This window comes from Colius striatus, chromosome Z (assembly GCF_028858725.1).
Source record: "Colius striatus isolate bColStr4 chromosome Z, bColStr4.1.hap1, whole genome shotgun sequence".
NCBI classification, from domain to species: Eukaryota; Metazoa; Chordata; class Aves; order Coliiformes; family Coliidae; genus Colius; species Colius striatus.
In genome coordinates this window covers 88,331,330-88,347,780 of record NC_084790.1, presented here as the reverse complement: position 1 = coordinate 88,347,780, position 16,451 = coordinate 88,331,330, and the positions used below count along the sequence as shown (strand labels likewise).

The 16,451-nt window shown below is 54.9% G+C and overlaps 1 protein-coding gene and 1 long non-coding RNA gene across 3 annotated transcripts in view; both read right to left on the bottom strand.

The window, feature by feature from the left end:
* The window catches only part of NEDD4L (NEDD4 like E3 ubiquitin protein ligase), a 190,127-nt gene extending 178,831 nt beyond the window's left edge, over positions 1 to 11,296 (bottom strand). Inside the window, exon 1 of one of the 2 annotated variants that reach the window (XM_062019381.1) lies at positions 11,112 to 11,296. In XM_062019381.1, coding sequence (XP_061875365.1) covers positions 11,112 to 11,159 — 48 coding nt within the window. In that variant the 5' untranslated portion in view covers positions 11,160 to 11,296. The remainder of the gene's footprint in view (positions 1 to 11,111) is intronic. The other variant, XM_062019380.1, reaches the window with a different exon arrangement.
* Positions 5,939 to 9,455, bottom strand: LOC133628825 (uncharacterized). Its single transcript, XR_009820871.1, has 2 exons — positions 7,672 to 9,455; positions 5,939 to 7,170 (listed from the first exon to the last, which is right to left on the bottom strand). It is a non-coding gene; the product is annotated as an uncharacterized LOC133628825 (long non-coding RNA).
* Positions 11,297 to 16,451: the final 5,155 nt, after the last annotated feature.

The following is a 16,451-nucleotide window of genomic DNA, read 5'->3' as shown; positions in this document are numbered from 1 at the left end:
AGTACAGATATTAAAAACCAGAAGGACACAAAAAGTCATCCTTTAACTCACAGGTGTACATATACCAGCCAAACTTACAACTAGGAAGGCAATGGCTTCCTGTCCTAAGTAAAAGCAAACACAAAGGTACGACAGGCAGAGACCTGGGCACATCCAAACGGTTTTACCTCTCAGCTTCCACGGACTGAAGGACCAAAGACCTTTCAGAAGCTGAGGAGAAGGCAATGAAAACTTATAAAACCAGACAACAAATGTTTTCAAAATGGATGATTTATTAAGTTTGTTCCAACAGACAAAAAAAGTTGAGTGAAATGTCTCTGCCTTCATGCAGAAGAAACAAAGTGATGCCCAGAGAGCCAGGAAGCCTGGCTGGTGTTCAGCAGAGAAAACGAACATGGTGAGGATTAGAAGCAATGTCTCTATTGCTGCTTCTCAGAAATTCAAAACATCAAATACTTCTGGTGACTTGTTTCAAGAGCTGATGGCAGTTTATGTAAGTGGCATGAAGGAGACCTGGTATCCTCTCCCATCAGAGAAACCAGGTATTGTAAGCAGAGGATGAGGACTGCAAGCAGAGCACAAAATCAAACCTTGGTCTCTCCTCCCTTCAGCGTGTCACAAAACACTCTTCCCTTGCTGTAAGTTTAGCTTCCAGACCACTTCAATCTTGGAAAATAAAATGCTTCTTCATCCTCCAAAGACCTTAAACACAAGCACAGATCCCTCCCTGTCTGCAGGCACAGGGGAACAGAAGAGCCAAGCACCATTTGAGCCCCAATGAGAACCTGGAGCACACTGATAGGACTCACTGATGGAGCACTGTGTTCACACAGCACGTCCCAGCTCACCAGGAAGAGACCACAAGGGGTTCTTTCCCATCAGTTACCAGACAGACAGTCGATGAGGAAGTCATCCCAGGATGCTTTCTACTGGGAGTTACTCATCACTCCCATCTCTCCAGATCCTACCATGAACACTGTGTGATCATCCACATAGAAATGCTTGAAAAGAGCTAAGACTTCTTCAGTTAAAACCAAACACAGATTACCTGAACATACTTCCATCCTCAAGCCAGGATTACACAGAACTAAGAACTGCCAAAGAGAAGAGAACAGCAGGATTGTGCACTGTTAGGAATAATTCTGCTCTTGCCCAGTAGATAAATCACACTAAAGAAAACCTGGCTGCTGCTTGCATGACACCAATAAAACACCACTAATCCCTGTAGTGAGGTACAAAAGTAAGATAATAAAACTTAATGGCAAAACACAATTTATCCTTGGAGTTATTCATAGAATGGGTTGGAAAGACCTTTAGAGCTCATCCAGTCCAAACCCCTGCAGAAGCAGATCCCACCTAGATCAGGTCACACAGGAACGTGTCCAGGTGGCTCTTGAAGCCCTCCAAGGAAGGAGCCTCCACACCCTCCCTGGGCAGCCTGGGCCAGGGCTCCCTCACTCAAACACTCAAACAGTTTGTCCTGATGTTTCAGTGGAACTGTTTGTGTTCCAGCTTCATCCCATCACCCCTTGTCCTGTCACTGGATACAACACAAAAAAGTGCAGCCCCAACCTCCTGACACCCACCAGTGAGATATTTGTCAATATTAATGAGTTCCCCCCTCAGTCTCCTCCAGACTGAACAGCTCCAGGTCCCGCAGCCTTTCCTCACAAGGAAGATGCTCCAGTGCCCTGAGCATCTTGCTGGCCCTGCACTGGCCTCTCTGCAGCAGCTCCCTGTCCCTCTGCAGCTGGGGAGCCCACAACTGGACACAGGACTCCAGATGAGGCCTCAGCAGATGTGGCAGAGCAGAGGGGGAGCACAACCTCCCTGGCCCTGCTGCCCACTCTGCTGGATGCCCCCAGGCTGCCATTGGCTTCTTGCCCACGAGGGCACGTTGCTGCTCATGGGCAGTTTATTGTCAGCCAGCACTGCCAGGTCTGTCTCTGCAGAGCTGCTCTCCAGCAGGTCACCCCCAGCCTGGCCTGGGGCAGGGGGTTGTTCCTCCCCAGCTGCAGGACTCTGCCCTTGCCCTTGTTGAACCTCAGCAGGTTCCTCTCTGCCCAGCTCTCCTCACATCTGCAAGTGTTCTCAGAATTGTAGAGTTTTCTTTTGGTTTCAGGAAAGGCTCCTAATTCCTAGAAATCAGGATTCTGACCAACATCTAAGTCCTGCCAGGACACAGGAATTCAGGTTAAAGAACGCAGGGAGGAAAAAATGAACCATTACAAACACACACATGAGTTTGTTGCCCAGTCAAGGCATCACCCCAAAGACAGACATTGCACAATACACTTCAAGAATCTAGTTTTTCTATTTGCTTTGTTGGGGCTTTGGGTTTTGGTGGGGTTTTTGTTTGCTCTGGGGTTGTTGTTGTTTTGAGTTGGGTTGTTTTACTATTTTAACTGCACTTAGCTTCCAGGCCCGTGTAATTTAACCACATCTCTTCTGTTTAAATGAATTAACAGTTAATTGCTGATGCTTTGCAGAAAGCAACCCCTGTATTAAGGTTTTGGTGTTTTGCTTTCTTTGTGGGATGGGGAGAGGAAAAGATGGAGCAGGGAAAGGGAGTGCTCCTGTGTTAGAACTCAGCAGCTTAGAAACTCCACGCTGGAAGAAGTCAGCGTGACAGCAGGCTAAGTACTTGCTGAAAGCTACAGTTCCAGTCCTGGCTGAAGGTAAAACCTCTGGCAGGTTTTAATAACGAAATGGCAGCAGCTCAAGCCCCAGGCTGAGCTGAGCAGGCCAGCAGTCAAACCACATTCCTTTCTCCCCGTTCTAGAGTCAGTGGGAGAAGTCACCCAACCTGCCACTGCACTCTTACCCAGCTTACAGTGTTTACCAGACTACACTCCACTGCTTTGCAAAGAGGGACAGAGCTGACTACCAGCATTTCTTCTACTGCTGCAGTAAAACTCTGTTATCAAACACAATTAAAACAAACATTTGTGAGGAAGCACCAGTGAGAGCAAGAGATGAAGAAATTTATCAAATTTAGATTTTTTCCACTTGCTGACAGCAAAATTTACCAAACTGTAACTCAATCAAGCTACTTCTGCACACTGACACTGCATCTGTGACTCAAAATTGACTGAAGCTGTTAGATAATGCATCCCTCACTGCTATTAAAAGGCTTAGAGGCTTCCAGCTTGCTCAGAAAAGTCACAGTATATATGCCACAGGGTTTAATTAAGCAAGAGGTCTTGGCCCTACACAATCCTCTGGGACCACGAGGTTGTCAATTTAGCCTGATTCAGCTGAAAATCAGCTGCCAAACAGGCTGCACCTACATCAGATCTTGCAACACAAGCACACAGCTGCCTCACAGAGTCCCCGAGGCAGACGCCTCAGCTCCGCACAGCTCTACCCACAAGTACAACCCGAGTAAAGCGTGGCCTCTGGATCTCAGAGACAGCCCACCCTGCACAGCGAGCTGTGTGTGGGTTAGAGGGCACACACACTACGTGCTACTGAACCTCTCGTTGTCGGGAGGCACGGCGCCAGCCTGGGAGCTGCAGCGGTGCGTTCCTGCTGCCCAGGGCTTCCCGAGACGTTCGTTTTGTTCCCTCCTGAAAGGGGAGCTCATTTGGCACTCGGATCATGCCTGCTGGTTACGTTTCCAGAACAAAGCATAACACACACCCCTCCCCTACGAGAGGGAGGACCATGGCTCCCAGAGAGAGCTGCGCCTGCGAGATGGAGCAGACCACTGCGGCGGCAGGCCTGGGGCTCACAGTCCACTTCACCCCCAGGAAAACGGGCCCTGTGCGGGAACAGAGGACAACCTTGAGCCTCCATTTACCATTACACAGTGCCCTCCCATGGCCAGCCCAAAACACCGATCCTGATGATGCCTCAACCCAGGTGAGGCAGGAGGGTCTCTCCCCGGCGGCAGCAGCACCGGCCCCCGCCGCGACCTGCCCCTCGGCAGAGGCACAGAGGACACACAGCCCCCTCGGAATAGGCACACAGAAAACCAAACTGTACTCGCTCCCTCAGACACACATTTTGGTACCAACCCCATTAAATGTCTTTAATTTCACACTACAACTAGAATTTACCCAAGTGTCAGTAATAGTGGCTGATGCCTCGTTAAAGGCAGGTTTAAAATGCAAGTTGTCATAAAACTCTATTGACCCACTAAGAACCACAGCTCACTAACTGTGTTATTATGCCAAAACAAGTAGATATGGAAGGCCTTTCACTTATGAAATGCTTCCTTATCTGGACTTCTTAATCATCACTTAAAGTTTTACGTGCTATCCCTGGGAAGCCAACGCACTTAGAATCTATAAAACCAATTCAGGTAATTTTGGTTTCCATTTAAAAAGTCAATAAAGAGGTTACTGCCCTGAATCGCTCTTTACTGAGCCCGTGTCACTGCTGTGACCAAGGCAGGCCCCTGCTCACACTCCAGTGGGTTATGCTTTTATATAACCAGAGTATTCAGAGCAGAAACAACAGACCGCTCTTTCTAAAGAGCCTGTGCTCACAGCGTTGCTCATTAAGCAGGTATCTTCTCAGGAGCTGGAGGGTTTTCTGTGGATCACAGCCTGCTGCTCCACGCAGGCTCCGTGCTGAGCTGCTGCTGTGGCGTGGGCAGCCGGGTGATGCCTGGCCAGGCCGCTCCCTCGCTGCCCTCAGCCCCTTCTCCACCTGGAAGCTGGACCACGGCTGCTTCTCCAGCACGTCACCTGCAGTGATGCCCCACGTGCTGGTCATTCATCCAGCGCTCTTTCAGTGCCACAACGCCCAGCCCTTGCTGCTCCAGCAGCTGAGCTGGGAACCAGCGCAAGGAGGGGAGTTCCAGCGCCCATTCCCAGGTGCCAGTCCTGCCGTGGGCCCTGTGGGAACCCGTCAGAAAACCCGTCTGTGAAACTGCAGCACAGCAGCAGGAGGGAGTTCTACCATCAGGCAATGTATCATGAAACATCACCTTAAATCTAATTGCAGCCACCTAGAACACAGACTTTTTCCCCAACAACTCACCATCAGGCTCATTTCACCAATGTATGGTTTGCTTCAAAAGCAAAGCAGAGAAATACAGCACTGATCTCCACGGTGGTACTGCTTGGTCACACAGGCAGGCAGGGCAGGAAAACTGAAGCCTTTTCCTCAGCAACAAATCCAGCTCCTCAGCAGTGGGAGGGCACATGGGATGGCACAGGGGAAGGGAAGGGAAGGGAAGGGAAGGGAAGGGAAGGGAAGGGAAGGGAAGGGAAGGGAAGGGAAGGGAAGGGAAGGGAAGGGAAGGGAAGGGAAGGGAAGGGAAGGGAAGGGAAGGGAAGGGAAGGGAAGGGAAGGGAAGGGAAGGGAAGGGAAGGGAAGGGAAGGGAAGGGAAGGGAAGGGAAGGGAAGGGAAGGGAAGGGAAGGGGACACACCTTGGGAAGCCCTCACAGCCCCGTCTCCCAGACGGCACCAAATCATCCAGATGAATTTTATTAACGCGACATCCACGTAGAGGGAAGGAGACACCCTCAAGTGAGATCACTCCAGAGCAACAAATGCACTCAGTAACGTGTAAACACGAGACACAAAAGCCAGCTTCCTGTATGCCTCATTTTGAAACTGTTTGCACAGAAAGACACTGTTTATCCATTATCCTGCAGTCACACTCCTTGCTGCCTCCTGGCCCAAGCTCTGTTTCACCATGACACCATTGTGGCAAAGGCCAGTTTTACTCCTTACCCTGATGTTAGATGAAGCATAGACCAGCCTATGCTTCACAGGGATTCATCCCTTTCGCAGGTACCATTTCCAGTGCTTCCAGTACCTGAAAACTAGTCTTGCTTGTGGTTACCCAAAAGAATGCCTCAGCAAAAGCAGAGTGCCACAGAAGCTCCTGGGGTCTTGGAACCCTCCAGGATCCATTTCTCACTGCTTTGCCTAGTACAGTGCACAAGAACTGAGATGACAAAAAAAAGGGTTAGACTGCAGTGACTGTATCCAGAACTGTTTATTTTAAGGTACATGTAATTATACCTCATGCATCAAGATATTTTCACAAACACAGGCTCATTTTTGACAATTACTAATACGTGACAAATGTCATCCCAGTAGGAAGCTTGTAATATCGGTTTATTCACTTGCAACTCATGGAATTTGACCAGAACTTGAGGAGAATGCTGGAACTGCAGAGAGCAATTTCACTTATGAACCTCTTCACTCTTCCTTCAAGGGTCTTTTTCTGAAGACACGTTATTTATTCAACCAAACGAGACAGAAGAAGCCACAAGTCTTTATTTCCACCCAGGCACACGGAGGAAGGGGAAGGGAATACCTGTGGAAGCTTTTGTCAGGGCCACCTTCAGCCCAGCGACTCTCATTTCTGCCTGGGTTTCCCCAAAACAGAGGTGGAATTTCCCTAAGGGACATCGTATTTCCTTTCCTCTTATGGAAAAGGCAACTAAAAAGTAAATTAAATGGATGAGATTAACCCAGTAGCTCCTGAAGAATTCAGTGTTCAGGAACTCCCTAAGCGAGCGACGCTGGAAGCTGGGGGAAATGGCTGATGTCACTGAGGCTGGTGCTTCTGGTTTGGCTCCCTCCTCTCTGCTCCCAAGGCCGGCGCTGGAGACCCGTGGCTGCCACAGCAGAGCCTTTAACACGAGCCATCCAGCAAAGCAGGAGTGTGCCACAGGCACCCAGCTCCAGAGGGGATGAGGAGAGCTCTCTGTGAGGACACAGACACTGTCAGCTCCGAACGGGCGCGAGTTTTCAAACACGCTGGTGTTTAAAGCCGGTGTGAGAGCACCTGAGCTCCCAGCAGCCTATGTAAATATTATTTCACGGAGTCACAGGCTGCAGGAGGTTGGCAGGGACCTCTGGAGGTCATCTGTCCCAGTCCCCTGCACGAGCAGGAGCTGGTTGTCCAGGACCACGTCCAGATGGCTCCTGAATATCTCCGAGGAGGCAGATTCCCCCACCACTGTCCGCAACCTGTGCCACGCCAAAGCCATCCTCGCTGTGAAAAACTCACAGGTTGATCTGATTTACAGCTGGTTGTAACTAACAGATTAAACTCCATTCCTTACAGCTCGCAGGTACAAAGAGGCAGATGTATGGGAACAGCGTCTGAAGAACACGGCCCGACAGCGGCTAAACGCAACGGCTCGTTTGCTGTCCGTGACTCAGAAAGTCCCTGAGTGTCTTAATGCCTCTCAGAGCATCTGAATAAACGGGAACAGATGTCCATATTGGAGCTATCCACTGCGAATTACAGCTATTTACAGAGATTAATGTAGGCACAAATTCTGCAAACACTTAGGCATATGCTTAAGGCATGAAGTAGGCCCACAGACACGTAGATCTGCTGTGCAAGGAAAAGTTAGGCTTATGCTTAATTACTTGTGAAAGATACTGCTATTTTTATGGGAGCCCATTAAGCAAGCCCAGCTTACATTCAAGCAACCACTTCTTCCCATCAGCAAATGTGCTAGGGCAGGTAGTCCCACAGAAGGCTTACTCAAAACCCTTCAGAAAGCAGGACTGCCAACCCAGGCAACAACAAAGCAACACTTAAGAGCCTAAATCCATCCGCATATGCGGCTCGGCCCTCAAGACCAGCAAAGAGATTTGGCTTTTCCAAACAAAAGAGACAAGCCAAGGCCAAGCCAGTGCTTGGGAAGTCATTATCGGCAAATGCCAGCACAACGAAACTGCAAACATACCCGCCTTTCTCAACCACTGCCCAGCTTTACTGCTAATGAAGCCTACTAATAGATGTCTTCCTGGGGGAGATCCTCCTCTTTTGGTGCTCTCCTCTGCGCAGATGTTTACCACAGGCTCAACAACGGTGCAGGCTGTTGGCATACTGAAACCGCAGCCCACCGAGCTGTGTAATACCACCGTGTTCCTCTCCACATCCCTCCTCACCCTGTCCCTTTTCCCCTCTTCGTTCTCCCTGTTTCCACTGGCAGTCTCGTGTTTTCAGGTGATCATTGTGCTGTTCTGCCAATGCCCAGCACCATCACAACCTGCAGTGACACACAGAACAACAGGTCCATTGCTCCCCGCAGGAGTGGCTGCTGCCATCACTGCATCCGTGGGACCACCATGGGCCATCGTGGAGACACCAAAGGCTTCCTTTTACAAGGAGTTCTTCAGCTCGGGAGACGAGTGACAGATGCCTTTTCTTACCTGGACCACCCTTTACCAGGTCAGGTCCGCAGCACCAGCTGGATGTGAGCACCACTGCAGCACCCCTCTCTCGGAGATGCCTTCCAGCACCGAGCCAGGCAGCACTGACAGCAGCTGTGCTGCTCTGTCCAGGGGATTTCTCCCTCTATTCATTTCTCTTTAACATTCTGTTCAAGCGCCAGCATATGTAGAGGAAGGAGGCAGGGACAAAAGACATCGGCCGGCACACAACAACAAAAGCAGCAGCCAGACCCCAGCCTGGTTTTCTCAGCCACATACCCAGGACATGGCAGGACAGCTCACAGGCCAGACCACACTTCCTGATGTGCCAAAATCCCTGAAAGCACGTAACTGCCACCAAGGTTTTGGGGTGCCTGTGCTGGCACAGCAAGCCCAGCTGGCCTCGCTCCTCTTCCAGGTGACAGAAGCTGCCGGGAGCCCGGGCAGGCTGGAGGGTCAGACACACAGCCACGTTCCGCTCGTGGGAGCCTGGGGGAGCGAGGTGCCGAGGGACTCCTGCAGCTGAGCTGCTGTCAGCCGGCCTTGTCCTCCGGTACAGGCTTATGAAAACAACCCAGGGAGGAAAAGACTCCCCTCCTCCAACCTCATGGTTGTTATCTTAAGGGCCCCAGGCTCGCTTCTCCCCTATCTATTTTAAATCAGGCTACGCTCACAGCTTTAGAAACCAACACAAGCAGGGCTAACCGCCACCTCTCCTTCATAAAAACACCCACTCCAGCCCAAGAATTGCCTTTTCAATCAAACGATAGCCATCTAGATTTGGTGCCACTCAAATACAATGGGTAATAAAATTGTCTGGCAGCTCCTGCAGTCGGGAGATCCTTTCATGCCAGCTTCTCCTATACCACAGAAACGGCGGGCAGTCCGTCACGTTTAGTCCCATAAAACTAGGCGTGATATTGTGATCATCAATTATCATTCATTCCTGTAAAAATACAACCCGGACCAGCAACACATCTGATACCAACGGCTGATACACCCGAGTCACAGGACAGTGACACGGCTTGTCCCTTCCCTGATGCTTTATCACCCTGCTAGGAAAAAGGAGCCTCTCACCACTGCAACGAAATAAAAAGGGCACTGCCTACAATTCGTACCACTTGCGTAAGGCAGAGCGGACTGCTCTGCTCAGGCACATTTCATCTGTTCGCAGCGCACACGGTTCTGCAGAAGACATGGGTTGGTAAAGCCAGAACACGGCGATTAGTTATCACACGTCCTGCCCATCTTATCGGGCTCCATCTGCACCAGGCCGCGCGTGGCACCGGCAGCCCGGCCGGGCGCGGGGGGGGACGGCCCCGGCCCCGCAGCCCCCTCCCCCGGCGCCGCTGCGTGACCCGCGCCCCGCGGAGCCCCGGCCCCGCAGCCCCCTTCCCCGGCGCCGCTGCGTGACCCGCGCCCCGCGGAGCCCCGGCCCCGCAGCCCCTTCCCCGGCGCCGCTGCGCGACCCGCGCCCCGCGGAGCCCCGGCCCCGCAGCCCCTTCCCCGGCGCCGCTGCGTGACCCGCGCCCCGCCGAGCCCCGGCCCCGCAGCCCCCTTCCCCGGTGCCGCTGCGTGACCCGCGCCCCGCCGAGCCCCGGCCCCGCAGCCCCTTCCCCGGCGCCGCTGCGTGACCCGCGCCCCGCCGAGCCCCGGCCCCGCAGCCCCCTTCCCCGGTGCCGCTGCGTGACCCGCGCCCCGCCGAGCCCCGGCCCCGCAGCCCCCTCCCCCGGCGCCGCTGCGTGACCCGCGCCCCGCCGAGCCCCGGCCCCGCAGCCCCTTCCCCGGCGCCGCTGCGTGACCCGCGCCCCGCCGAGCCCCGGCCCCGCAGCCCCCTCCTCCGGCGCCGCTGCGTGACCCGCGCCCCGCCGAGCCCCGGCCCCGCAGCCCCTTCCCCGGCGCCGCTGCGTGACCCGCGCCCCGCCGAGCCCCGGCCCCGCAGCCCCCTCCCCCGGCGCCGCTGCGTGACCCGCGCCCCGCCGAGCCCCGGCCCCGCAGCACCGGCGAGACAGCGGCCGCCCCCCCGCGCCCCCGCCGCGACATCTCCATCGCCAGCCCCGGCTCTTTGTTCGCCACCAGCCCCGCTGCGAGGCGGCTGCAGCGCGCCGGGCGCAGGGCCGCCCGTACAGGATCCCACCACGGACACCGGCAGCAGCCCGGACAACGCTCCGCGGCGGGGCCGGGCGCCGGCAGCCGGGACCCCTCCGGGCACACCGCGCGGCGGCCGGGGGCTTGTTCCAGCCGCACCCGCCGGGCAGCGAGCGGGCCGGGGGCTGCTGCCTGCGCTCGCCGGGACGGGGCGCGACGGGACGGGACGGGAGGCCCCGCTCGGGCCGCCGCCACGTCTCCCCGCCCGCGGCTGCTGCCGGGCGGGGGCGCAGAGCCCCGCGGGCCGCGGTGGACTCGCCGGGCGCCCTCCCGGACCGACCCTCGACCTTCGTCCGGCAGGGACCGCACGCGGAGCCCGGCGCCCCGCAGCCTCCCCGGCCGCCGCCGCGCTCACAGCGAAGGGCGCCTGGCACCCCGTCGGCGGGAGGGGCTGCCCGCACCCCGACACACGGGCGCACCCGCACCCGGGCACACCCGCACCCGGGCACATGCACACACACACCCGCACCCGGGCACACCCGCACCCGGGCACATGCACACACACCCGCACCCGGGCACACCCGCACCCGGGCGCACACACACCCGCACACGGGCACACCCGCACATGGGCACACCCGCACATGGGCACATGCACACACACCCGCACATGCACACACACCCGCACACGGGCGCACCCGCACACGGGCGCACACACACCCGGGCGCACACACACCCGCACCCGGGCGCACACACCCGCACACCCGTACACGCACACAGCCCCGTACACGCACACACCCGCTGCGCCGACGGCCCCGGCAGCCGAGGCCGCCCGCGAGGGCTCCCGAGCCGCCCGCCGCCCCGGGCAGCCCCCGCCCCGACCCACCTCGTCCTCGGACAGCCCGTAGACCGGCTCCAGCGCCGCGGTCGCCATTGAGCCGCTGCGCGGGGCGCCCCGCTCGGCGCCGCTGCCGCTGCTCCTGGTCCGCGACCGGCGGAAGGCGGCCCCGCGGCGACCCGAGCGCCGGCGGGAAGGGGCCGGGGGCGGTGCCGGCCGGGGGCGGCGCCGGGACCCGCCCGCTGCCGCCGGCTCAGGCTCCGAGCGGCCGCAGGAACGCGCCCTCCCCGCGGCGGGAGCCCCGGCGGCGGCCGGCGGGGCGGGGCGAGGCCCGGGCGGGCCCAGTGGCGGCTCGGCTGTGGGGGCGGGAGGCGCTGCCGGGCCCGCTGCCGCGCTCCCCCCGCCGGCCGCCGCGCCAGGGGCGGGACGGGCCGGGAACTGCACAAAGCGCGGGGCGCGGCGCGGCCCCTCGCCCCGCCCAGCGCCCTCCCCTCAGCACTGCCCCCCGCCTTGCCCCCGCTGCCCGAGGGGAGGGGGCGGCGCTGGCCGGGCGGGGCGGGGCGGACGGGACGGGACGGACGGGATTTGGTGGGATGGGGAAGGATGGGGCCAGATGGAATGGGATAGGGTGGGATGGGATGGGATGGGATGGGATGGGATGGGATGGGATGGGATGGGATGGGATGGGATCCCCGCGGCTCTTCCCCAAGGGCACTTCCACCCCTCGGCCGCTGCCGCTCAGTGGGGTCTGTGCATCCCCCGGAGCTCCTGGCACAGGACCCGAGGCTCGGGGGGCTGCAGGGGGCTGGGGCCTCCCTGGGGACCCGGCGCAGTACCAGGGCGCAGGTATCACACCCGTTTGCCACCGCGGGGTTTTCACCACTCAACGTCGTGTTTGTGAAGGAAACAAAACACTCTGTGCCTCTGGAGCGGGGTTACTTTTGGGCAAAACCAAGTCACGCTTCAGTTCTAAATTACTTCCTTATTTGATTTCTGCTCCTTCCTTAATTGGCTCCTGTCCCCTCCCCAGCCGTGCCCTTCCCTACGCCAAGATCTCACTTATTATCTCTCCCGTTATCTTTTGGCAGGATGATGGTACTTAAGTAGAGGCTAATGGGTTACAGTTCACATGAAAGCTGTTCTCGGACCCATTTGTGCTTTTACAGGGACACAATTGATTTCTACTACACGATGCATTAATAAAGCAAACAAATGACGTGGGGGAAATCTTCTGCCACCTCACTCCAAAACAAGGCTGTCCTCTGCACCTCAGGTGCGCAGCAGCCCTCGCTCCAGCATCACCAGCTGTGGCGGGGCCCGACGTGGTGTGCATGGGAACGTGCCTCAGGCTCAGAGCTGTGGCAGGGCAGGGGCTCAGCCCATTGCCTGGTCCCTCTCTCTCCTGTTCAGACAACACCAGCGAAGCTCTGGGTTCACCCAGGAGGAAGAAAAGGGTAAATAACCATGGGCAGACAGCAGCCCCTGAAACCAGCCTGTCACAATCAGAAGATGATCGTCATGGCCTGGTAGCTCTTTTGCCCTTACTGTGCTTTTACAGCAAAGGGTAAATTGACCACTAAAGGAGGGTTCAGCTAATTGCTTGAGGGATGTACCAACCTCTGCACGGTCAGGTACCACCTTACACCTGTTTTCTGCTACCCAGAGCTGAGGGAAAGGGAAACAGGAGATCCCTTTTTCTGGAGGGATTCCACAAGCAGCCCATAAGCCAGAAAGTTTGTTTCCAGCCCTTACAAAAGCCCTTCCTGGGGAAGGAAGGATTTGACCTCTGCCCAGACAACCATGCACAAGAGCTGAAATGGCAAGCTGTTTGTTAAAAGTACAGCTTATGAAGGCATTAGCCTTTGTACTCGCACCAATGTCTCCCGGTCATAAACTATCCCCGATGCAGTTAATAACCAGCATGTCTTGACAGTGTCTTCCCCCAGCTCTGTGCTCTGAAACTGCTGCTCACAGGACCCTGGAATGGTCAGGTGAAAAAAGAGCACCTGAGCACCAAGCTCATCCAGAGGTCCTCGTCTGTCAACAGATCGTTCTCACATTTGAATCTGGCTTTTTCCCATGCTTTTCAATCACCTGCCTTGATATCAGCCCTAACAGAAGCAGCTCCACCACCTCTCATCCCCCAGGTGCCACAGAAAGTCAGGATTCTCCCATCATTCCCTCCCCAGGGGTCTTTCTCTTCACACTGAAGCACCAGCTCTGAGCAGGAGCACAAGTTGCTTCAGGTTTTCTTTCTCCAAATGTCACTTTTTCAATAGCCCCCGGTGCTGGTTTGCTGTGATGATGCCCGGCATCATTGCCAGGGATCTGATCCCAAGGCAGAGGTAGCCTGAGTCCAAACCATCTGAAGGGGTACCTCTGGGAAATTCAGGTGACAGCTGGATGTCACAGCCTGGGTGATTTCAGGAGTCCTGAAAGCGTTTTTCTCTGTAGTGAGTTTCATTAACACGATTCAGGTCTTCGCAGGCCCTTATCTTCACGGGTCAGCAGCTGAGACCGTTAGCTGGAGACTGCCAGGAACCTGGCGTGGACTATCATGAACACTTCTACTTCTGAGGTACAGAATGACAAGGAAATGGGCAATTAATTCAATGACTGCAAGTGCACTGTGATCCAAGCACCGTAAAGCTGTCCAGGCTCGGGAGTCTCTGCACCCAGGTCCTTTCTGCGGGACATGATCCCAAAGCGTGAGCTCTGTGTGCACCACCAGGCCACCTCTGAGCCTCTGAAACCCATAGTGATGGTTTTCTGCCTCCACGTTACAGCATCTGCCCTTGTGCAATCAGAGAGGACCCCCACCAACAGGTCCTCCCAGCGAGGTCACCTCCCACCATCCATTCATGTGCAGAAGCGGAACGGCAGGATGTCTGACGGCAGAGCAGAGAATCAGCACCCTCCACCACTACCACATCAGCCTGATTGGATTGTAAGGCTTTAGTATTGAATCTGTGATGGAGATCACTAGTGCATTTGCTCATGAACAGGACAGACATCCCTTCTTCCTCAGAATTGTGTTTAGAAGGATAGACGGCCCTGGAGAGATGCAAATCAGTTGAGAATGCTGACATCAAAAATCTCTAGGTGCAGCTCGGACGCCAGACTCTTTATATAACAAAGGACCATTAATTATTTAACATTTTCAAAGGAAAAAAAAATAGATCAAGTATACATTAGGGAAAGCAAGTCTCCATTACAGATTAAGCTTCCTACAGCCGTGTGAGACGCGGCGGGGAGCGGCGAGGACACGGCGCTCCCTGGCAGACACACATCCCGACGTGCGACAGCACGAGTGCCTCTGCCACAGCAGACATTGATAATAAGCTAAACTGATAACAAGGTAAACATGAGCCAGCAACGTGCCCTCGTGGCCAAGAAGGCCAATGGCATCCTGGGATGCATCAAGAAGAGTGTGGGCAGCAGGTCAAGGGAGGTTCTTCTCCCTCTCTACTCTGCCACATCTGCTGAGGCCTCATCTGGAGTCCTGTGTCCAGTTGTGGGCTCCCCAGCTGCAGAGGGACAGGGAACTGCTGCAGAGAGGCCAGTGCAGGGCCAGCAAGATGCTCAGGGCACTGGAGCATCTTCCTTGTGAGGAAAGGCTGCGGGACCTGGGGCTGTTCAGTCTGGAGGAGACTGAGGGGGGAGCTCATTAACATTTATAAATATCTAAAGGCTGGGTGTCAGGAGGTTGGGACATCTCTTTTTCTATAGTATATAGCAAGAGAACAGGGGTGATGGGATGAGGCTGGAACACAAACAGTTCCACTTAAACATAAAAAAACCACTATTTCATTGTTCAGGTGAGGAAGCCCTGGCCCAGGCTGCCCAGGGAGGGTGTGGAGGCTCCTTCCTTGGAGGGCTTCAAGACCCACCTGGACACGTTCCTGTGTGACCTGATCTAGGTGACCCTGCTTCTGCAGGGAGTTGGACTGGATGATCTCTAAAAGTCCCTTCCAACCCCACCATGCTGTGATTCTATGATTCTAATCCTTCCCTTAATCTCTCTGACCATTTCCTCAGCAGTGTCCCCCAGCAGCAATGCACCCCAACTGTACAGATTAATAAAAACGTCAGCCCTTTACTGTACATCCCCAGCCACTCTGTATTCACACTGAAATGTCAAATTATGCCAACACCAGCTTTTCTGGAGAAAAGAGAAAAACACTTCTCTGCTTTCCTGCACAGACCCGCAGTCCGCTGGCTTTTAGTTGTCTAATATGGCAAAGAAAAGTCACAAAATGCCCATTTTTAGCCTCCAATCCGTTCTCTTTGGAGCGTGGTGGAGCAGGGAAATTCAGGGACCACTCCTACTAGTGTGGTTTTTTTTTCCCATTCATCATGAAAATCACAATGGCACCATGTTAATGTCACCTAAGATATAAGAAACAAAAGGACTATATTGGCCTGAAGAGACACTACAGCTTTCCCAAAGAGGAAGAAGGGCAAGAAATGCTTTCTAAATGACTCTGCTGGGCACTCATGTGGTTCAGGCTGCTCAAACATGAGCCAGCTCCAGTTCAAAAACTGTGCTTCCACATTGTGTTTAAGAGCAAAAGGCTTCCAGCCCACGCTCTGGCTTTGGGTTTGAGTAACACCTGGCTGCTTCAATGTGGCCATGAAGCTTCGTCACTGAAACCCTGTGGTGTCCATCAGGCTGCAAGCCACAAGCCAAAACGACTTCACAGCTGTGTCCAAAACACGTGTCCTCTCACATTTATCAACCTGCAGGGACGGGGAGAGATGGCTTTGGTATGCAGCTGTTTCATAAGGGCCTGGTGAGCCCAAACACACACTGTTGGGGTTTTTATTGATGACAAAACATTCATGGGAGGCTCATGACGTATTCTGTGGTCTTCAAACACACAAGTTTAATGAAGTAAGCAGATTTCACTCTCCAGTCACTCCAGCTCTGCCTTCTACTGCTGCTTGTTTCTAAAGCCCCATTTTTATGGGTACAGGGATGGAATTCATCTGACCTACTCAGTCTGGAGTCCTTGTATCTACAACAGAGAGAATGAGGAGCTTCTGAAATGCGGTTCTTCTCATCAGCCTGAAGCAGACATCTGAAAAAAGCCAAATGGCTATTCCCAAGAATGTGCCTCTTTCTCCCCATCAATGGCCCAGGGCATGGAGCTCCAGCAAAGACATCCGTGTCACAGGCACCCAGGTGGGTGAGAGACTGTCAGTCCCAGGCTGCCTACACTCACCTGACCCAAATTGCATCATTTTTAAAAGATAAAAGCAGTACCTTGAGACACATTTGACATCAGCGGGTTGAAACCTAAGTAGGGAATATTTTCACTCAACTTCTCAGCAAGTAAAGCAGCCACTCGTCTAGTACCTGAGTCAGCCTTCATGCAGAGAGCAGCA